Here is a 22,482-nt window from a genome sequence, read left to right on the forward strand (position 1 = left end):
ATAAGTTTAACTGTATGTTTGGAAACTGATTGCCCTTTAATTCAAGGATATCTTATAGTATTTTTTTTTTAATTCATTTTTTGTTTATATTTTTAACGAGACAAATCTTAGTTTAACAGCCTGCGATAACGAAATTTCGTAAGACTGTGTTAACATTTTAATTTTTGATCAAATATATGTGGAGGAATAAGACTAGTTTTTAAAAAGCCAGTGCCTAATGTTTTGATTTGCGAATGATTTAAAGTAACATAAAAGTCTTTGTCGTGTCGTGTGTTCTTTAGTTGCCATCATAAGTATATAATAAAAGCCACACTGAAATCTTGTAATTAGGTTTGATGTACGATCATTGGTTGAGGCCTTGAAAATCTTAGTTTTTAATGTAACAAACAATTTGCTTTCCTAGTTTTTCAGAGAAATTACGGACATTTTATTACATGATTTCGTTTAAGTTTCTCTTTTATGTTCAATGGTGTCGAATAGGATTTTTATGTGAGTATGCCCGATAAGACCATGTTTATAGTTATGGGTCTCCAAAAAGTTGCAACTAAATACCTCACCTGATACTTCTTTTGAATATTTGAAAAAAAGAAAAAAAATCAAAAATTGTCAAAAAGACTAATAGATTAGTTCACAGAAAGAGTTATGAAAACAAAAAAAATTACATTAAGTCCACATCTATGGTAAATTGTATAATAGAAATGAAATCTCTGTGGGATTCTCTTTTTAATAATCATAAGAGATGGTTCAAGAATTTATTTAATATAAAAGATTTATTTAATAAATAATTACAATCCTAGGATATCTTTGATATTAGTAATTAACACTTCGTTCATACTCAAAGAAGAACTGTGATTGCTTAAATATTTCAATAAAAGATAAATATCTCCTTTAGCTTTGCAAATTTTTATTGCTTGATGTCAGAATTTTAATTATTTCAAATTGTTCTCTTTTTGCAATTAGTTAATCGATCTTTTGTGAAACAGAATGTGCCAAAAAATAGAATTTATAAATCATCATCACTTTAATAAGTTAAAAAATAAATATTTCCAATGAGGCAACTAATAAGAATACCTAAGTTTACAAGATGGAAAACGTTTATCACATGTAGCTGAATTTTCTGAAAGATCTTCCAATGATGGGAAATATGAGAACATTCTCTCTAAAGGACTCATTTTGGACCATTCTTTAAGCGTTGGACTAGTTATTAAAGCTTTCTGCATGGACCAAATAATTGGACCCGTTTTACAGATCAACAACTGCACACAGTCAGTCTCGCCTGTTGCGCTATCTTGGAGCAGTTCTATTAATTTATCTGGCAACGCTTTTTCCTGTGCTGCCCTCACCAGATTCGCTGCCTAAATAAATAATTTTGTAGTTAATATTTTACGTTTATTTTAATCGTAAGCTAATAATAATACCATATTTAAAGACAACAAATTGTGAAGTTTCTTATAATAATAAAGTGAAAATATGTTAATGTAAGATGAAGGCGATAAAATTCTTATAAATTACCTCAGGTGGTGAATTGTCAAAGATCCATGTCATTGGCGAACCTAGAGGAGGGGCTTCATACTTTTGTTTGAAATTGTCTCCTTCTTTTGTCAATGTAGTGCTTATCTGAAAAATTCAAAGGCTTTGAATTTAATTTGCCATTTGGAATAAGTATTAAGACAAGTGAGTGTTCCCCAGTAAGAAGCATATACCTTTCTTTCTGCTTACTGATTCTTTTTAAGAGTATAAATGTGAACAGGGGAGCGAAGCTTTTTTAAGCCCCGAAAGCTACAAGGAAAGTTTCAATCCTTCAGATCAATTTCTTCTCCTAGATCAGCGATTCCAAACGCGTCCCTGAGTCCTCCATGAATTTTTTCCTAATTAAAGACAAATTCGAGGGTCATTCGATAATTCATTTGAGAAAAATATGAACAATGGAGATCCAATAGTGTAAGACATGTAGGGTATTGGTATTTTCATAAATCACATCACTCTCGAACTTTGAGCCGCATTACGTTGCTTATTAATGCTCACAACTAGAACTATCCGCACGATCCCGAACATTAACGTAGGAAACCCAAACACTTTTCACGATGAGCCCATCACATGTAAGAGACACCTTCGCTTCTTCGTTGAGCGAAAATATTGCTGCTCTGCCGTTTTTCTAACACAAACGATCGAGTTTTTTTTTCATTACGACTTGCCCCAAATGCTAAACTATCGTGATTTTCATCTCTGTTGTGAACAGTTGAAACGTGTGAATGCAGCGTTGTCACAGATAACACCGTCTTAGGTAATTCGAAAACAATAACTCTTCCAGCTGGACCAGTAGAGAACTTGGGTGTATTTCATCCTGTGAGCAGCTTCAAACTGACACAACCAGATAAATGGCATATTTTTTTTGTGACGGCGATTCAGCATAGTAGAGAAAGTACTGCTATAGTTCAGAAATATTTGCTTTTAAACATAAGAAACGGTATCAACTTGTATCCAACAGACTGTCGACAGATTACTAACTGATGCAGAAATGGATGAGCTATATTTTGGATATTAGTCTTAATTCTTTATTTTTTACGAAATGAATAAAATTTCAATAAGGAACCCATCATTTTTATTACTCATCCCTATAAAATTCACGCAGATTGTCTTTTAGCCATCAACGCTTTAAAAAAATTATATTATGAGTACACTTTTATAGTGCTACTATTGGTTGATTTCTTTCTATTTTCCTATTCTCCCTGTTACCCTTCTCATATCATATTTACTTTTTATATCTTTGTTCAGATCGAAAATTTCTAAATAATAAAAAAGAAGGAAAGAAAAATTAGTAAATATTCATCAAAACATTTCCGTACATAATTAGTTTACCATTTGCGCTAAGAATATAAGAGCATTTATAGCCACAGCAACCAGCTTGGAAGAATCTAAACCAAGTATCCTGAATATATTGCCCAATATATCTGGAGTTTCTTGACGATCTGATGGTGGCTTTAAGGTAGAGAAACTTGAGCTAACCAATTTAGCCACTCCTTGAGCTGCAGATTCCAGCCAAGGCCCTAAACAAATAAGAGAATAATTAACTTTTAAAAGTTCAATATTTAATTACATATTAATCCAGTAAGTTATTTCTACAAAAGCCCACTAGCCAATTCACATGAAAAAAAAATAAACTCTCACTGTGTCGTGGTTATATTTTGTTTTAAAGGTTATTCATTACTTAATTCACTGTAATAAATTTGTTTTAACAGTTCACCCAAAAAGCTCGGTGTTTTCGGCAATTTCCCTGTATAAATGAATACATTTCTGCTTGCTTGATTAAGCATTTTACAAATATATTTATATATTTTTTGCCAAGATATTTTGAACTACTTTTTGTTCCTTTAAATTATTCATTTTCTTATAACTCCAATTTCAAAGAAAATGTAATTCTTACTTACATTACAGTTTGTGCAATAAATCCTAAATTAAACGGGTAGAACCCTTTTCAGCCCATTTTCAATCCCTCCATACATCCCATTTTAAGGGTCATTTCAGAATAATGTGCGGTCCTGCTTGTTTTATGTTGTTAAGAAAGGTTAAGTTTTTATTCATTTTCTCATCTTTTTAAGAAGCATTCACAGATTGCCTTTTTGCTTTTTTTTTTTTGAGATTTGTTTGAAAATTGATCCTAACATTCTTGCTAAACTTGAAATTTTCTTTTCAAACAAGTAGATCTATAACGTTTAGTTGAATAATTTTTTTCCGGAGGTGATAGGTTGGTTTTCTCATAAATGTGATTTCCTCATATTGTACAGTTTTATCACTGATTTATTTTAAAGAAGCATTTTGAAGTTGCAAAGCAAAAAAAAAGAAGAAGTTTTGAACGTTAAATCTGAAAACAATAACGCTATAATGGAAGTTGTATTCAAAAATTGAAAGATAAATAGTTGGATGATCCTGAGTTAGTAGTTACTGTTCAACGTGACATATTTAAATTTAGGGATTATGTCTAAAAAAAGTTTAATGCATCTTAAATCTTAATATGTGATTATTACAAAATTTATAATATAATAAGGCGAGATTTGTGAAGATGAGATAAAAAAGTTGGCAAGTTCTGGTAATGTACGAGTTCTGCTCTACCCATAGATTAAGCTTCTTATATCAGATTACCTGCATAGCTCTTAAAGAAGTACGACTTTAGGATTGCATTAATAAAGTCACATAAATTTATTGTATTTGATGTAATATTGTGCCTAACTTTGTTGTAGCCAAATAAACTTCTTTTAATTTTTTTTTTTTAGATAATGGTTTCATATCTAGCCACTTCAATAGGTTAAATGTAAACTTTAGGTAAAGACTGACGAAGGGGATCTGGCCTTCGGTGCCAGACGCTTCGGATTAACCGGGACATTCCCAGCGTATAATTCTTTGTCGCGACTTGAAAAAGTATATCCGGTGTGACAGGTAATAAAGTCTCGAAAAAATCACAATTCATTTATAGCGGCAAAAAAGAAAAAAATTACAGGAACAATAAAATCAAAATTTTGACTCTGTAAGGAAGCCATATAATCAGGCAAAAACATCTGTTAGATTCACCTCATTTAACTACCTTAAACAATTAAATTATTAAGACAGAATATATTTATTTCAGCTATTAACTGGCAACTCATGTCTTATTTAAGTCGGGCAACGCTATTTAGGATCCATTACGTTCAAAGTTCTCAGATAAAACAGAAATTAAAGCGTTCAAAGAGCTCCTTAATTATCAAGGTGCCCTAAATGCTAATCGCCTTCACTCTAACGAAATCAGAGGCAGTGTAAACGTAGAAATTAACAGTGTCCCAAGATAAATGCAGGTTTCACCGAAGAGGAAAGTGAACTAGCCACTTATTCAGGGATCTTGGCGTCCCTCGGGTATTTCAGTCAAACAATACACATGACACTTACACTAACACATTTAACATGCACCAATATACATATTGCCTTCAAAGATAGTTGAGTGCATCTGCTAGGGTTCGGCGAACCATCCGGCAAACTCTAGGCCAAAAAACATGCACTCGCATACACAAATACATCGTGCACTTGCAGATATCTAAAATGTGTGCAAGTCGATACTAAGGGAGCCACAGCAGCTCTTTTTTTTTCTTTAATATATGGCAATTAAGTCCACTAAAGTAACACCTACTTTTTTAGTTGAGCTTAACATCCAACTACCTAATTAGGGTCATGGACGGTGGTGAATAGCTAACATTCTTAACTATACATTTCTCACATAAACTATTAAATAAAATTCAAGGCCTACACCGAGAATCGATCCTGGTACCACTGTACATCTTAACTTTGCAAGCCTCGCCTCTAACCGTTCAGCTATTGTGCGCTTAAGATAATATTTATGTAATAAAAAAAAATTTTCTTACATTAAGAGTGGTACATCAGGTTGTAGAGTCTATTTGAAAGTCAGAAGCTAAGCTTATGTGTTGTTCAATTAATCAAAACCTCTCAACCTGATTTCTGAAATGTCGGCAGAAAATATTTTCATTATGGGTGCTGCTAACTTACATTTGAATCTTGTTTCTTCTAAGAATCCAATTTGTTAGGATGATCGAGTCGGAAGAAGAGGCTTTTTAGACTAATATATGAGAGAATTAAATATATTGCCAAAATATGTAGTTTGAAGAAAGTATGATACCCTTAAAATATATTTTTTTTATTTTTCAGGAACGTTAACTTATTTTGCGCTGCTTCAGTCTAATGTTCTTTTCTTTAAAATAGATTTGAAATGGGAGGTGTGTCTGATTGTGATGTTTCCTCAAAACAACTGCTTTAATACAGCGCACTTACACTAAACTCGATTTAGTAAAAGCGAAAATTTCCAAGTTAGAAACTAAATTTGGACGTGGTAAGAGAGAATCATGTGACAAACACGGATTTAATTTCAATCTCAAGCACTAAATGTATATGTATTTGTAAATCACTTTGGTACGGAGATTGGAGTGTAGATGAAGGAAACAACTACTGTTTCATTTAAATCAATTCTATAATACAATATTCATTAAGTTTGTTGTTAAATAATTATTTTCTTTAAATAAGTGCTGAAATGACATAATAATTTAAATAGCATCACAATTTTTCCAGAATTATTGGTTTATGTATGTTTTGTAAAAAAACAATTTATTAATAGCAACTATTAAAACGCTTACCAGAAGGAGTGAAGGAGAATGGCTGAGCATCAGGTGACTTCTGATCATTCTGCTGTGATGATGTATTTAAAATTACTTTATCCAGTGATGGTTCGACACAATGATTTAGCTTCAATGCTGCACAACAAATGATGATCATCAGAGAACTTCTGAACATGCTGAGTTACCAAACCTCTTTTCCTGTTCTGATAATTATAATTGAAGTTTAGACCAAAAAGTTACAATTGGCAGAAAAATTACTGGAAGAGAAGACGCACTCTCTCCCGACGTCAAAGAGTATCAAATTAAGAAAAATTCGGTACAGTAAGAGAAAGAAAACCGCCTCCAGGACTTTAATAGCCGACGACTTCAGTGGTTTGACCATCTCATGTAAAAGAATGATGACAGATGTCCCGCAAAAAGTTACATTCAGTGGATAGAGGACATGAGAGAGGAACTTGGAGGAAGTTCATTTCAGAAAGATGATTAAACAATATTTTGGGAATGGCAGATTTAATATTGTGAAAATCATTATTAAGGAAAGATAATTGAAAATTATTGGTACAGAGTAATCTACCGTAAAACTTTTGTACTATTAGTATTATTAATAATGACTGTCCCTTATATCCCGCAAACAGTTCTTCACGAGTGAAATTAATATATTTAGGTAATAAATGAAAAGGATATACTGGCTAGAATACATTATAAACGTATCATTGACGTGAAGTTGTAAGATGAATACGAAATATCATTGAATAGTGCGGCAAGAAAATTTTAATTAGAATGTACAATTATTTAAGTTTATATTTGTTTATTTTAGGTAAGTGGATGATTGGAAGATGATGAACTAATGAGCTCTAGTTCTTTATGAAGTTGAAGAAGTAAATGAGAAAGGAATTGGGTGGCTTTAAAAGATTTACACTCTTTTTATGAAATATAGCAATTAGAGTTCCATTAGAATTCCAATAAAACTTGTTAAGTAAGTAATTGAAAATTGTGCTCCATTTTCTGAAGCCAAGCATTAATCTTCTCATTGATAACATTTACTACTCAAAAGCTTTATTAAAATTGAAAGTCCTCAGGACATTAAATCAGTACCAAAATACTTTTCAATTGTTATTAAAACGTTAGGAAGATAAACATTATAGAACTTACACATTTAATTTATAAACTTTACTATAACATATTAGAAAAAATTAATAATTACATTTTGAGTACGTCAGTCCTCTTTAAACTAAAAATTACATTTAAAAATAATAATAATAACAACAATATCAATAATTAAAAGTTAGCTCACCACAATATCTGCTGAAAGAAGTGTACATAAGAGAACAGTCTAATATTGTGAAGATGATAGAGAGAAGCACAAAGAACTGTCAACCAGCGGAACGTAATTATGGCACAGGTACATATAATTGTTCGAAGTAACGTTACACATTAAAAATACTACTGTTCATAACTTTTTGACAAATATGTATATAAACATGCACATGCATTATGAAATAGTATAAACCAAGTATGAGCCCTAACTTATATTTTTCATTTTTATTCCTATTGCAAGGAAAACAATGTTTAATAGTTTCTACTTATAAAGAAATTCTGCTTTTACTCTCAAGAGACGCGAAATTGAGAAGGTGTTGAATATGAAATGATAATTAAAAAGGCAATTACTCTGGATTTGTAAGCGTAAATTTTCAGTTTTTGGGCAACAAATATAAAAAGTGCATTTTATCTTTATTCTTATTACTATGAAAGTGGTGGTTATCCGGGACAGATAGGTTCGGATTGGAAGAGCAAACGGACAGATGTTAGGGCGAAATATCCTTACTCTTTATTTCTCTGCTCTTCTCTGGTCTCAAAGAGTTAAGGCACTAAGTACCTAAGGCAGTCTAATAATAAATGAGGTCGTTTCCCCCTTCTCCAAAGTTCCTCTGAGTGAACTAGCAACTCACTGTTTTTTGTGCCTACAACCCTCTTAAAAAGGATAATACCAGTATGATTCTCTTCCGAGCCCCCGGCTAGGTGACCACGAGATCTCACGGAGTAGTTCAATTTTTCTAAACTAGCAAAGGCTTGTGAGTTGAACTTATAGGACAAGTACTGGCCTTAAGCTACTTCCTCTTCCGCACAAAAACTTAAATAACCGAACATAGCTAGGTAATCTCTAGGAGAATCGTAGGACCGACGACACTGAGAATGAGTGGAACACGATTGCCTCTTATGCCCAACGACCACTTTTAGACATCCCAAACTAGGTGCCCAGCTCAACTAGTCCATGTAGCTGTTTTTGACGACACTACAATCACTAAAATAAATTGGGTTTAGAGAGTAACGCAATGTTAAGACTTCTCCGCAGGCCTTGGAAGTTGTAGTTGCTGCTCTGCCTAAAATATGAGACCTTAGCATGTCCACTGGAATTTCCTTTAAAAACTCGTGATCGAAACTTTAACGCGAATTTCTCTTTCTCACTCACTCACTCACACACACAAAGAAACTCTGTCCATTACTAATTGAATGCGCTAGAATCATGGCAGCAGTACCGGGATTTTGCTTACGAATCTTCAGAATTAATATATTTATTCTGTACGACCACTACTGTATTTTACATATCCTTCTGCAATGTTGTGAAGAGTTATTATTAAGTCATCTAAAACTTTTTGTTCTTGTGCGTTACTTCTTTTTCTTCTGCGTCGTCGGCCAGGAAATTTGATGGCTGCAGCAGGAGTTGGAGTGATCGTCCCCAAGCCCATGTTGTTCAAAGCAGTCATAATTACGCACAGCAGATAACCACCAAATGCCAGAAAAGAAAGTATTATTATGGTAGATTGGAAAATTTTAGACAAATCACTTTTCTTTTTTTTCTCTGAAATCCAAAGATGGAAAAAGATTCATTAATGAATAAATAAACTTCTCTAAAGAATAAATAATATGAAAATTAAATTCACATTAAAGATAGTTGTCCAGTAAATTTTGCTGGCATATAGTAATCTTAGAAATAGAATTCATAGAGTAAAAATAAATCTTGGCCTGCAGAATTTTGACAAAAGGCATGCAACAATGTTCTATAAACTACTAAGTTTTAATTCATCTATTTTTAATTACGAATTTCTAATATTTAAATTAATAAGTTATAAAGACATCAATTAAAAGACTAACTCTTCAATAACTAAAAAATTATAATAGGCCAGAAGTCCTATAATACGATAGTAGAAAATGTCGTTGATTTAATAATATTTTAACCGTCCTAGCAGCAAGTTTTTACTATTTTTGACCGATTTCTGATTTTCATCATCAAAGGTTGATTAATCAATTTGCTGAAGAGTGTCATCAAAATATTTTTCCATTTCAGACTATACTTGTTGTCTCATACTGGCTTTATTTTGATAATGAAATGTCTCATAAATTCGATGCAAGTAGTACTCAGACTCGTTTTATCTGCTACAAAAATACGCGAGATTTAAATGTGTCTGCCGAGATCAAGAGGAACATCTTAAACACGAATAAATGATACACTTCCAGAAGATCAAAAAAACCGACTTATCGCCCAAAATAAAATACGCTTATTCAAAGTTATGCGTATCCTCACCGAATAAGATCGGGATAGAATAGAAGTACATGGAAGCTATGCTACAATTTGGAGCTGGCTGCCTTTTCTCAGAGCCGAACAGAATGAAATTAATTCAATTAATTGGCCGTCTCGGTTGGCTGGACTAGTGGTTACCCGGGTGTCCTCGAGGAAACCCAATACCTGATGATTGAACTATTTTATAGAACCAGACTAGTTGAACTCTAGCTTAGATGGGTAGGTTAAAAACGCGTAACTTGATAGGAGTGAGGAACTGGTCGGTAGTTGTACAGGACCTAACATACTGCCAGATTATAACTCAAAAGGTCAGGACTTATTTTAGATTGTCCAGCTGCGAAATAGGAAGACGTGTTAAAATTTTTCACTAAATTTTATTCAACAATTAGATTTACTTAATTTACGCTTTTATTAATTAAAAGTAAGTAGACTCACTTTTGTGGTCATCCCATTCTGTTCTCCTAATTGGCGGTGAATCCTGATCAGGATTTTTCTTTTGCCTGAATGGAGTTTCTTTTAAAGGTAAAGCGTCAGAACCTAATTCACTATCGGTGTCTTCTTCAACCACTTGAAAATCATCTTCACTATCATCTCGGTTAATAATTTGTGCTGAGACTGAAAACAATATTGTAGATTTATATTTCAAAATTGTGATACCACTAATTAAATATGATTAGTAACAAAAATTAGGACCTACTAGATGATTCTTCTAAAGCCTGTTTGACATGTAATAATTTGTCTAAAGGCAATTGTGCAAGACTATTGAGAGATTGTTTATCAATCTCTGAATATGTCTGATAAAAGAAACTCTCAAATATTAATATTAAAACAGTAATGTGTAACATATTGTCAACTTAGAAACTTTAGTTGTTTACAATTTTCAAAACATATAGTATTATATTCCTAACATGACATATTCCATACTAACATTTTATACTAACTCAATAAAACAGTTGCTATAACCTTGTTCTCTCTACCATGAAGTTTAACACTATTACCTGTTCCCGCTATATTTACATGCACTCACACTTCTCTAATTATCATTCAGCATCACTTACTGTCAACGATTGTAGAGGTCAACTTTGTATGTAATGTATTTAAATGACGATTTTTAGCTTTGATTAAGGCACTACACCACTTCATTACCATTTACTTACATTAAAAATATTGAGCATATTATTTTAATTAGGCTGATCCAGAAAACACTGGAGCAGCTATAAGGGCCGAAGTGAGTTCTTTAGGCTCATATATAACAAAATAAGTGCTTACATATCCGTAGAATGTTAAAAGACAAAATTTAATACTTTGTTATGGAAAGCATGTGTGTTTAATGTTCTATTTCTAAAATAATGGGTTGGATTTGAAGATGCAAACTAGAAGAGAGCTACTGTACCCTAGAAGAAAGTGGTTTCACCAGTTGGAAGCCCTGTCAGGATATTGCATTTCAATCATTTTCATATTTAGGGAACATGATTCCAGAGAAAGAATGCACAACTTTTGAGGATGTTGGTGTTGGAAGCAGCCTTACTTTCTGATAATTTTCTAGGTTTTTTCCGTGCGTTAGGACCGCAAAGCTATGATATATGTATTTTGGTACGGGTTCTTGGCCTTGGTTTTTGTTTAATGTTAAAATGAGAAGTTTATCTGACGTATGAGATAACTGCGGCCGATATGAATATGTGTTGAGTGATTTAGATGCGTAAGGTGAAACTTGTAGAAAAGATAAGTGCCTGGAATGATGCTCGATAAGGAAGAAGCAAGCGCAAGGGATATGTGAGAACAGTGAGAATGCTGCACAGGTTCTTTGTAACGGAACAATTTTCAAAAAATAATATTTATTTAAATATTATGACTTTCGGAGCTGAAACCATTTAGTCCCTAGACGTGGAAATGGATTACTGGAGGAGATGCATTAGTAGAAAGAGTAAACAAGATCATGAAGGAATCATGATAGAAAAGAGAACATCGTAGAAAAATTGGTTAATAAAAACTAATGAGGCGGAAGACCCGAAACAAAGAGAAAACAGAGAAGATGCTTTGCGAACCTTATTTATTAATTCAAGAAGTGATGTAATTTATTTACCAGACATATTAACACATTTCACGAAATTGAAGGAATTAATTAATTAAAAAACAAAAAATGTTTAGCGCTTCCAATTTTTTTTTAAAATAGAAAAACTCAGTTTGTAAATTTATGTTTGTTATTATATGTGGATTTTATTAAATAATTTAGTTATTTCATTATCCAAGGTGTCTTATTTGCAACAAAATCTTCCAGATTATTCATGTTAAGTGAATGTATCATCTTCGCCTTTCATGTTTGTTCAAAAAAGATACACTTTTGTTCAGAGTGGTGAGTAATTTTTCTTTTTTTTTGGTAAAGTGGGCATTTAGCAAAAATATAGTTTGCAAATCTATGCACTATGCTATCCAAGGCACCTCTGAGTCTATGTGTTTAACCGAAAGAAAAATACTAACAGCTACTCATACTGAGCTTAATATCTGAATCAAGACTCTAGCTTAGCCACTCAAGTTTTTCCGGCAGTCCGATAAGTAGCTTCATAACTTTAAAAATAATTTGAAATTGAAAAATAAATCTTAAAGCTAACATAAAATTTCTTAAGAAATCCCAAACAAAAATAAAAACTTCTAGATTTAGATACTCTTTTTAGAGAACATAAAAGCGATTAAAAGAAATAAAAGAATCCAACCAATTTATAATGGAAATTAATTTCCATTAACTGTCTGGAAAACAAATAAAATAAAAATAAACAATCTACTAAGTTTAAAAGCATCAATTTTATTTTAAAATTCAGTAGTCCTTCTTTGTGTAAATAACTTCGATTTGTTATCTAAAATTAATTAACCTTAAACATAATATGTACATTTTTAAAAGAAGTTTTCATGTGTGGCACAAATATTAAATAAATAGATTTAAAGTTCATCCTCTATATAATAAATTGTAAACGCTTGGTAGTATGTAATTTAATTCTCCCAGCTAATTGATGTTGATATAATAAATTATGGCAATTAGTGTATAATATAATACACGTATACATATAAAAAAATATTAGACCAAGGTGTGTTTTATAATGATATTCATTACAGAAGGAAGAGAAGATGAGTAGTCGCGGGAGAATTTAGAAAAGAGTGGAATATACAGAGTTGCTAACATACCGTGCTCTTAGTTAATATACTTTATGATTTATGTTGGTCCTTTTGGATATTGTCTACCAGCGATGGTACCCTCAACCAACGAGAACACACAGGTACTTCTTCATCTTGCGTTCTGTTGGAAACCACATTTCATCTAAGTGACCGAGAGTCTGAACAACCGACAGCCTAGTGAGTGTGAACTGGAATGAAACGCTAGAGAGCTGCACTTTATAATATAGAATGTATAATTTTAATTTGCCACCAGTTAGTGGTTGTGTAGTGTTTCGTTGTGTTGTGCTTGTCTATGCTATACCATGCGTGTTTGCCTCACTTTGTTAAAATAAACACTGGCATTATCATATTTAGGTCTCTTGGCTATATATTAACTATATTCCCTTGATTTCTTTATGATATTCCATTAAAAGTAATTTTGTATCATAGATAAAACAAACATAGCTCACGCAGGAATTAATAACGCCGGGTAGAAAAAAAATAAAATAAATAAATATATATATAATAAAGAAAATGGGAAGAAGAATGATGAAAAAGAGGGGAAGATGAGACCACACGCTGTGATAATGTACAATATAACGGCCTAAGAATTATGTAAGTCTCAGACGTATGCCTACGGCTGCTGCTGGCTTGGACATTCTCCTCACTTGTGTGTAAAAAAGGCTGTTTCCTCCAGTTCAACAATTTGTCTTTACTCACTTGTGTATAAATATACATATTTCTCCCTCTCCAAAGGATTAATTACAATTTTCAGCTACTTGCTCACACTTGATCAAATAATTTTTTTTTTTGTTGGTTTTATTTAAGAAAGCTTCTAGTGTTTAATATTATTAACATTAAGTTAACATTAGTTGGTTAGTAAAAAGTTGAAAACTGTTTACAAAAATACTTTGTTTAATACAAATCTAGATTGCTTAGTTTTTTCTGTTTGTAACCCAAATCTAGCGAAACCCTTTCGAAGAAGAGCAAAGTTTCTCAACAATTTGGGTTGAAAGTTCTCTAACCGAAGCCATGAACTTAAAAACTTTTTTGTTTTTGAACGCCATGCTCTTGAGATTGTCTGACGTTATCGGAAATTGAGATAGACGGATATTTGACATATTTTTTCATGAAAAAACTATGTGGTCCATTTATTAAGCTTAGAATGACGGAGCACTTGGGCTGGTCATGTTTCCAAAATTAGAGACGAAGAAATGTTGATGGAAGGAACTTTGCATGGGCCTCCCTAGCTGAGAGAGAGATATATTTGAAATAGCAAAACTGGGCCATTGAAGTAACTGGAAAGGACAAATGCTAATTGAAGAAAACCAAGCCTAACTTTGCTCTCAGCTGTTTGACGAAACTATAATTCCGGAAAACAAAAATCCTCCGACATACTTCATTTTCCAAGAATTTAGCACCATCCCTAAAGACTTTACTAAAATCAATTCCTTACTTGCACAACTCTCTTGTAATAACACCGATTGCATTCTAACATAGCATTTTGCGAAAGCACCCTTGACTTAAAGAACTTAGCTGTTCCGAATTTATCATTCATAAAATTCAATAATATACATATATGTTCAACTTCGTAACTAATTACGCACTAACTTCTTTGGAAAACTAAATTTTCTCTGAGAACATTGCACAATCAAAAGAAATTCGTAGATAAGTAAAATGATGCTTACATTGAAGAATGTATTTAATAATTTAATAAAATTTGTTTTTGTTTTGTTTTTTCATGCAAGTTGTGAGATAGTGTCTTGAATATTCTGCATCCATCATTCGATAAGCTGTAAAATTTTATAGATTATTTCTGACTAATTTCCATCCATCCTGGATCTATCAGTAGTCTGCTAGTTTAACAACTAAAGCTAACAACTATTCTAATAACTAATTCTATCTGCGTGACTTCATACATGTCATCAAAAAAGCTGTCTCTAACTGCAGCTTTAGTGTAGCTTATTACTTAAATACCTATACAGAAAAAAATTGCAATTTTGTGGACATTTAAATGAAAAGTAGCAATATAACAATAATAATCATTTATAACCATAATTCTAAATGTTAGTATGTTGATATTTGCATTTAACTAAGGATATTGTATGTAGCTAGATAGTTCTACCTTGTTTTTCTGTTTTAAAAGAATACAAAAGAACTTTATATATAAGTCATAATCACTGCTGGATCCGTAATAAAGGATTAGTACCACATAGAGTGTTTTATACAATTATAATGACAAAGAAAGGAATATTAAGAAAAAGGAAGGAAGCTGTTCTGTAATATCAGGAGTGTTATAATGGAGGCAGATAGGGTCCACCGGCTAATAACATAAATATAATAAATGGTAAAATTGTTGAGAAAAAAAAAGAGAAGAAGTAAAACTGATGGTTATATTCTATTGGTGGTGTCGAGTTCGCATGATCCCAAGTTCTTTATTCAGCTTGCTGCTTTAAATATTCCTCAACAATAAATTAGCTATTATTACTTTTAGATTAAATCAGTTCTCTTCTTTGTTTCTATCTTTTAAATTGTATTGATTATAAAAAAAAAAACAAAATTAACATAAATTTAATAAATTTTATTATATTAATATTTAAAAAATGTAATTTTAACTTTCTTTTATTAATAGTAAGAGAAAGTAAAGCGATTTTTCTCTCATAGGTATTTCATACATTTTTTTGTCATAAAAATAAAACAGATCCAATGTTTTTTTATATTACATTGTCTGATTTATACTTCTAATGTAAGTAAGTTAGAAGCAGAAGAGTTTTGAACATTATTTTATTGAAAAACGAGTAAAATAAAATTGGGCATATTGTTTAATATAAATTCACCATTTTCTTGGTTATATGGCATATGGCTGTGAATTCAGTGTTCTTAAATAATTTTCCAATCCCCGTTATTCCCAACGAGTTCAGCAATTTTAGAGAAAATCCTTGGATATGTTTTCTAAAATGACTAGATAGTCTCAAATATATTGCTTGTGTTCTTCCAGAGAAGTAAGTTCATTCAAATCAGTTTGATTAGGCTTCACTGTAAGTTTAAATCTCAAGTAATGTTCGATTACAAACTGTATAGCGTTGGTAAGTAAGGTAAATATGACTTAAATGTAAGGAATTTAAGGTAATTTGTGTGCTAGAACTTTGAGAAAAGTAGTTAGAGATAACCGTCTGATTGTTCACAGCAGATCTCTTGGTTAAGAATTATTTCAACTTCATCTAATGTCTAATAATTTGATTTTAAACCAGTTTTTTCAGAAATAGTTTTAATTAAATTCAGGACAATGAATATTTAAGAGCTTAAGATTCCATGATTTACATGTTAATGGGGCGTGAACTTGACTGCTCACTGCATTATATAATATCATTGAGTAATAATAATAATAATGTTTTATTTATAAAAAGAAGTAAATATATTTTCATTTAAAATAAAAAAAAACATTGTACGGCATGGAAATTCCATCTGACAGAGGGTTTACGCAGAATAAATAAAACAAAATAAACACTTCAATATCACTGAGTAATTTTTGTGAAGGAACGATCAATCCGAAATGACTACCATAATAATCCGAGGAAGTCTAAACGAATAAAGAAAATAAATATATGAATTACAAGGGTAATAATTGTAGGAAAAGAAAGTCGTAAACGTATTCTGATCGGATTCTCTTTCTCACTAGAAGAGGAACACAATTTCTTTTTTAAAATATAACTTGCGTCAAATGGAAAGAAGCAATGTGTGTTCTAAACAGAATAACAATCAGTGTGAAACAAGTGATTTATAAGGATTACATTAGCCGTTCTGCCTACCGAACAAAACCACTTAGATAAACATTGTGGACTGTATTGGGACCCACTTAAAGCATTTATATTTATAACTTTATGTGTACACAGGGTATTTAAGTTTCTGGCCAATAGCAACCGCTGGCTGTTTTCTAACTTGGAACATTAGAAACAACACCATCAATAAATGAAACACATAATTGTATGGTTGGGTGAAATTTGTTTGGACGAATGTAAAGAAAAACAAATAACATATGAAATAGCAGCACCTAATTCTTTAATTGCTGTAACTCATTAATTATTTAACCCCACTTACTTTTCAACTAGGTTAAAAATATTCTTACAACAAATTAAGTAAGGGTCGGGATGAATACGAGACTGTTTCTGATATAAGCATGCATCATTTTACCCACATAAAGTCAAGGGGAGTTGGTCAAAGTGTGGGTATGCAATTTACACCAAATTACATCAATGGCAAAACAAAAACAACACGAATTGGCGGCTTGCGCTTTGTTTAACCATCAAATAGTGCTCTCTAGTACTCTCCATCACGGACAGTGAACTGTAAGAAGTTTAGGGATAATCTAAGGGCCAGAAGCTAGAAAAAACAAGTTGATATTTTGAAACATTATCTACATGAAAGATCCCTGATTACTAAACTGCTGGCTTAAGCACCTCTTTTAAAATTATACTCTTTTATAGGTGATTATTTATTTTATTTTTTAAATGGAAATCTAACCTATTTTTCATTAAATGGGGGTTTCCCACATTTAAAAGAAATAATATTATAGCTCAATCCTTATACTAAAATTAGAAGAAAACAAGCTCCTAACGGTGTCCGTTATGTTTTCTTGCCAAATTATGCGAAATTACGAACATAACTCTCAATGTAGCGACATTGATCTCACTCTTTTAAAAAAATAGAAATTTAAACTCAAAATCTACTGAAATTAATATCCTACTCTACATATTAGGAGGGATCGAAGTGCATGGTAATATCCAGTGAGACATGTCGTAAAGCTAAGAGGTCTAAATACTTCAAAGAGTATCAAGCATTTTGCGCTTCACAAAGAAATCTTTCTTTCTAGTGTTTCAAAATAAGTTTATTAATAAAAAGCTAAGAGAAGAATTGGAACTCTATTTGGTATTTTGATGGTTTTTTAATGAAACTATAACACAATAACTTGTATTGAAATTTTTGAGCGGCTTTTGGCTGAATCAAAAGGATGGCAAAGGGCTGTTCCGTTGAGAATGCTTTCTTCTTGATCACTGGCAACTAAATTGTCATGAAGAACAAGTTTTTTTGAACTCGCTGGAACTTTATTACACTAAAGTGATTAACTGGCCCTAAACATTAGCTTTATAACTTTAGCCTCACAACATCAAGATCTTATTTTAAACCTGTGAGAAGAGGTTATTAGAGACTTGTGTAATTTATAAGAATATGCTTAGAAAAATGAAAACTGGGCAGCCATTTACAAAATAAAAAACTGCATTTCTCTCCCCAAATGTAATTATTATTTTTACGTGTATGATATTACTATTATTTAATTTATGTTGCATCATTGAGTGCGATTGCTAGCGTCCTACTCAGAAGCACTACTATGTATCGGAGGACATCGCTGTCCACTACTTGTCAGTGAACTGTAGAAGTAGAGCCCCCTAGCAAGAGAAAATCTAAAGGAGTCGAACCCAGTTTCTCCGCCTTGAAGTCCATTACACCATTTAGCTTATTTCTTTCCATTGGTTTTCTTTATTTTTGTTTAATTCATGACCATATCCTTATTTATTAATATCTAGGAATGTTTGTTACGAAAATTTCGGTCATACAATGATTTTTTTAAAAATTTTATTAGATGAACAGGTGTTAGTTTAGAGCAGAGCGCTCGCGGACCCCGACATCTTTATGAACATTGTTATAACTTTGTTAATAGTTCCATAATCATAATAGTCGTCCATAATTTCGTACCTAATATTTGTGAGTGTGTTTAAGAGGATGAGTGAGAAAGGGAGATATATGTACGATATATTTGTGTTATAGGGCGTTTAGTTAAGAGTCATAACTTTAACTCCTGGCTGGAGATAGATATCTTACCCATCTCTTGAAGGAAGTAAACTATACCAATCTTCGGCCATGATGTTGATATTTATTGTGCTCATAACTACAAAGCTATTTACCTAAGTATTTCGTATGAGGAGATTATTTCCAATAATTAGAAAAATATTGCTTGATATAATAAATAAATAATGTGCGGGTTGAGGTACAAAATGCTCAAATACTTTATTTTTTAAATAATATTCTTCACATATTAATGATCGTTTTTGAAACAAAAAAATTCTGAAATCTGAAATTCTTACTTCATTCCAAATCAACATTTTTCCAGAAAAACCTTTTTCTGAATATCTTAAATATGATCACCACATGTTCACATTCTTCTCCTTATATAGTGCGTTATGATTAGAAGATTCCTTATTTCTATAATTTTAGATTTCCTAGAAGAGTTACTAGATTACTTTAGCTCTAGAATTAGATTACTTTAGCACATAATTAAATGTTGATGAGTAATAAAATATTCTTAATTGCATTAAGGTTTACAGATTTGAGATCTTACCTTTTTGCTTCAAGCTGAGTATAAGTTTTCGGTGGTAGTTTTAAATAATCAGTTTTTAACAGTGGAAATAAAAAGTACTTCTATGTCTTTGATCTAGAGACAGAAAACGCTCTTGGCTAAATAAACAACTCTTTCCTTTAATTCCTGTGAGAACCTATATCTAAATTATCTGAGTCCCTCTACACACTATGATCAATTTTCTAATTTGGATAAAACTATAATATAAATGCTTTTTTTTAAATATTAGTGAAATATAAACATCTAGGTAAGAGCTTTTTAAATAGCAAACCAGTCTTTTCTGTACTTAAATTTAATGAAAGAAGGATCCTTTACTTTAAAGCAAATTTGGGAATTTTATCTTTTATAAGAAATACATTTTTTTTTTCTAATTTTGGTGTTTTTCAGTGTCACACTTTTTCTTATTTTTGACCTTCAACCTTTATGCAACTGTCCTATCAGACAGTTTTAATAATTAGATTTTTCGATATATTGTATTAACAATGCATTTTAGTGAGAAGGAGTTCAGGACTTCTATCGTGCTTTAAATTTCTTAATTTACGCTACTAAATTTAGTAGTTTTTTTTAAGCTCAGCGAGGACAGATCTTTTAGTCTAGTTTCAATTTGTTCTTCAAAAACCATCCATCAAATTAAAACAGAAGAGATTTGAAATCTTAAGAGCCGTTTAAAAATTATTTTTTTTATTGGAAGAGCAAACTTTCTTATAGATTAGTCTTAAGTAATTAGTTATTTACTTTAAATGGTAATAATTCAACTATGTTAATATTAAAAGAAAAAAGAAAATACATAATATATTTCTAGCGAGGGGATATTTGTTGAAGAGAAACGTGTTTATGTGACAAGGGGTAGCCTAATATCCCTAAACAAGGCCTGGATGTTATTTGTTGCATGGAGAATCTGGTCTTGTACAAGTCGTAAATGAGTCAGTTTATTATATATTACACATGGGTCTATTTATTAAGTGTAAGGAGCAGCACGAACTTAAAGACTGACCGACCAAGCGGCTGGCTACAGGTTTTTCTCTTCCCGTGCTTCTTCTTGCTAGCAGCGCTTGGTTCTTGCTTGTACCTCCTCCGTTAGTTGTGTTGATGATTTGGTGGGGTACACGGCCCCCATGTGTGGTCTTCAACATTTATTTATATTACATTAACACCCGGGCCTTCTCTCTCTTCCTCATCCAAATAACCCATCCATGATTTACTACCGCAATAATACCCATCGCTCCATTGTCCTGTTTGCTTTATAACCTCTTCACTCTTTCTATCCCTCAAGTAGGGACGTACTCCCTTTATATCACGCCTTCAGTCAAGTGTATTCACTTATTAATGTTTACCTACAGCAATAACCTACTTACATTTTGCAACTAACCTATTTTGTTTACATCAAATTATTACTTTTTTTGTTTTTTAGCACTTAATTCATTTAGTTCTCTCGACAAATGAGGAGTTTCATTACTTAAATTTTAATTAATAAAAAATACTTGAAGGGATCCTGCAATATAAAGAATGAAAGTTCATGAAAAAGCTACAGCTTGACTCAGAATTCATTTTAATCTTCTTTCCAGAAAAAAATGTTGTTCTTTATGTTTGTAGAAGACATTTTAGGTTAAATTTAATAGGAATGATTGGCACGATAAGGAGACTTCAATTTTCGGAGACTGCTAACTCATTAAGGCGTTAGCATAAATTATTCTGCAAATCCTGCCTGTACCTATTACTTATTTGTACTCTTATTTTTCGATTGGGAAAGGGGCTGCTATTCATCAAACATGGAAACAATAATTGTAAATAAGTGGAGAATTGTTCAACTTTTATAGTGACTGATTGCCAATTTGTCTTTTTTTTTTATTTTGTTTTTTGTTTTGAAGAGTTCGATCTTGGGTCTCGATCATCTTCAAGGCTTATCTTATTAACAACATTTGTGTCTTATCCGTAAATGAGAGTTCTTCTATTATGTCTGTATAGGTACTGGAGAAAGAACACGGCAATCAAGTAATTTGATGCTGCCTATAAGGCGCGAAGGTGGCTTTACAAAGCAGCAAAAAGACCAAACTTATCTTACGAAAACTTTTGTAAAAAGTAGTGGAAAAAATCCAATAGATTAAGCAAATCATAGTTTTCATTTGTTTTGGATCAGAATTGGCTAGAATTATCTCTATGATTTTCCAACAAGTCCATAAAAATATTAGGTACTTTAAAGTTTTCAGATGAGCTTCAATATTTAACTTTTTAAGCTGTATTTTTCTTCCTTCAAGTTCAGTTATTAAAAATGAATTTCCATAAAATTCCATGACTCTAAAGATTAGGATATACATTGGCTTCTTCATCAATCTACTCGTAAGTTTGGCAGCGATTAATGTCGCAACTCCTGGAAGGAAACAGTAATGACATTTGCGTGATAAAGATTATGCGCGCATTATTTCGCTGGATTGCGTGCTCAGATCAGCATTGCATGTTCACACTCAAGTAAATCATCACCTGTTTTCTTTATATTCAGTTTATAAAAGAAGAAAAAAATAACAGCTGATATGAAATCTATTGTAAATCTCCTTTATTAAATGGGCTAAACACAGTGCTGAAATACTTAGTAGACCAGTAAACAATAATCTGCTAATCGAAAAGTATACCGGATATAAAATGCATAGAATGATTAAAAAAGTGACGAAATCGTGTTTAACAGAGTTGCGTTTTAGTCTGTTTTATCTACAGTATAAAATCTCAGTTTATTATTCAAAGTACAATTCATTCAAATCTTCTTTTTGCCAGTCAATTTCTCCTTGATAATTCTTTACCTTTAGACACAAAGAATTCAATATAACCTGCTTATATGTTTTCATTAGAAAAATGTGAATTGTTGAAGCAGTCTGACGCAAAGTGTGTGGTATTGCATTATCTTGCTGCCCAAGAACCTATTTTTCTGTTCAGTAAGTTAGACAACATGGACCTATATACAATTTTGTTTAACAGTGATCAGATGTGGAAGTTATAGGCAATCCTTTTCCTTAAAGATACGAAAAATCAGACTAGCCAGGCATAACCCACGGTTTTTGAAAGTTTGGGATAATATTTGGATAAATTAAGAGTGAGTGCCCATTTTTATCTGGGTTTCTACAGAATATATCTGAAAATAAACATCGTAGGAAACTTGGTACTTTGTTTTGAAACCATTGGTGCCAAGTTTTTTGGCCTTA

The 22,482-nt window shown here is 31.9% G+C and overlaps 2 protein-coding genes across 2 annotated transcripts; both read right to left on the minus strand.

Annotated features, from left to right (window-relative positions):
- Positions 1-799: 799 nt before the first annotated feature.
- LOC141455217 (uncharacterized) lies at positions 800-6,327 on the minus strand. The gene is made up of 4 exons (XM_074130117.1): positions 6,171-6,327; positions 2,860-3,047; positions 1,513-1,617; positions 800-1,355 (listed from the first exon to the last, which is right to left on the minus strand). Exons 1-4 carry the CDS (start codon positions 6,325-6,327, stop codon positions 1,059-1,061), a joined length of 747 nt encoding a protein of 248 aa, XP_073986218.1. The 3' UTR covers positions 800-1,058.
- Positions 6,328-6,384: 57 nt separating this feature from the next.
- Positions 6,385-10,712, minus strand: LOC141455239 (uncharacterized). Its single transcript, XM_074130155.1, has 3 exons — positions 10,430-10,712; positions 10,168-10,347; positions 6,385-9,012 (listed from the first exon to the last, which is right to left on the minus strand). The coding sequence occupies exons 1-3, from the start codon at positions 10,575-10,577 to the stop codon at positions 8,726-8,728; spliced, it is 615 nt and encodes a 204-aa protein (XP_073986256.1). The 5' UTR covers positions 10,578-10,712; the 3' UTR covers positions 6,385-8,725.
- Positions 10,713-22,482: the final 11,770 nt, after the last annotated feature.

Source organism: Rhodnius prolixus, unplaced genomic scaffold (genome assembly GCF_049639745.1).
Source record: "Rhodnius prolixus isolate KJV_2025 unplaced genomic scaffold, Rpr scaffold_1, whole genome shotgun sequence".
In the NCBI taxonomy this organism is placed as follows: domain Eukaryota; kingdom Metazoa; phylum Arthropoda; class Insecta; order Hemiptera; family Reduviidae; genus Rhodnius; species Rhodnius prolixus.

What these genes read in the sequence shown, in the direction of transcription:
- LOC141455239 (XM_074130155.1), bottom strand. Translation starts at nt 10,577, where the DNA reads ATGTTACACATTACTGTTTTAATATTAATATTTGAGAGTTTCTTTTAT. An exon ending in GGCTTTAGAAGAATCATCTA is followed by an intron (nt 10,348 to 10,429) that starts GTAGGTCCTAAT and finishes TATTGTTTTCAG; the next exon opens with TCTCAGCACAAATTATTAAC. An exon ending in AGAATGGGATGACCACAAAA is followed by an intron (nt 9,013 to 10,167) that starts GTGAGTCTACTT and finishes TTTGGATTTCAG; the next exon opens with AGAAAAAAAAGAAAAGTGAT.
- LOC141455217 (XM_074130117.1), bottom strand. Translation starts at nt 6,327, where the DNA reads ATGTTCAGAAGTTCTCTGATGATCATCATTTGTTGTGCAGCATTGAAG. An exon ending in TTATATTCTTAGCGCAAATG is followed by an intron (nt 1,618 to 2,859) that starts GTAAACTAATTA and finishes TGAATTTTTCAG; the next exon opens with ATAAGCACTACATTGACAAA. An exon ending in TTGACAATTCACCACCTGAG is followed by an intron (nt 1,356 to 1,512) that starts GTAATTTATAAG and finishes TTATTTATTTAG; the next exon opens with GCAGCGAATCTGGTGAGGGC.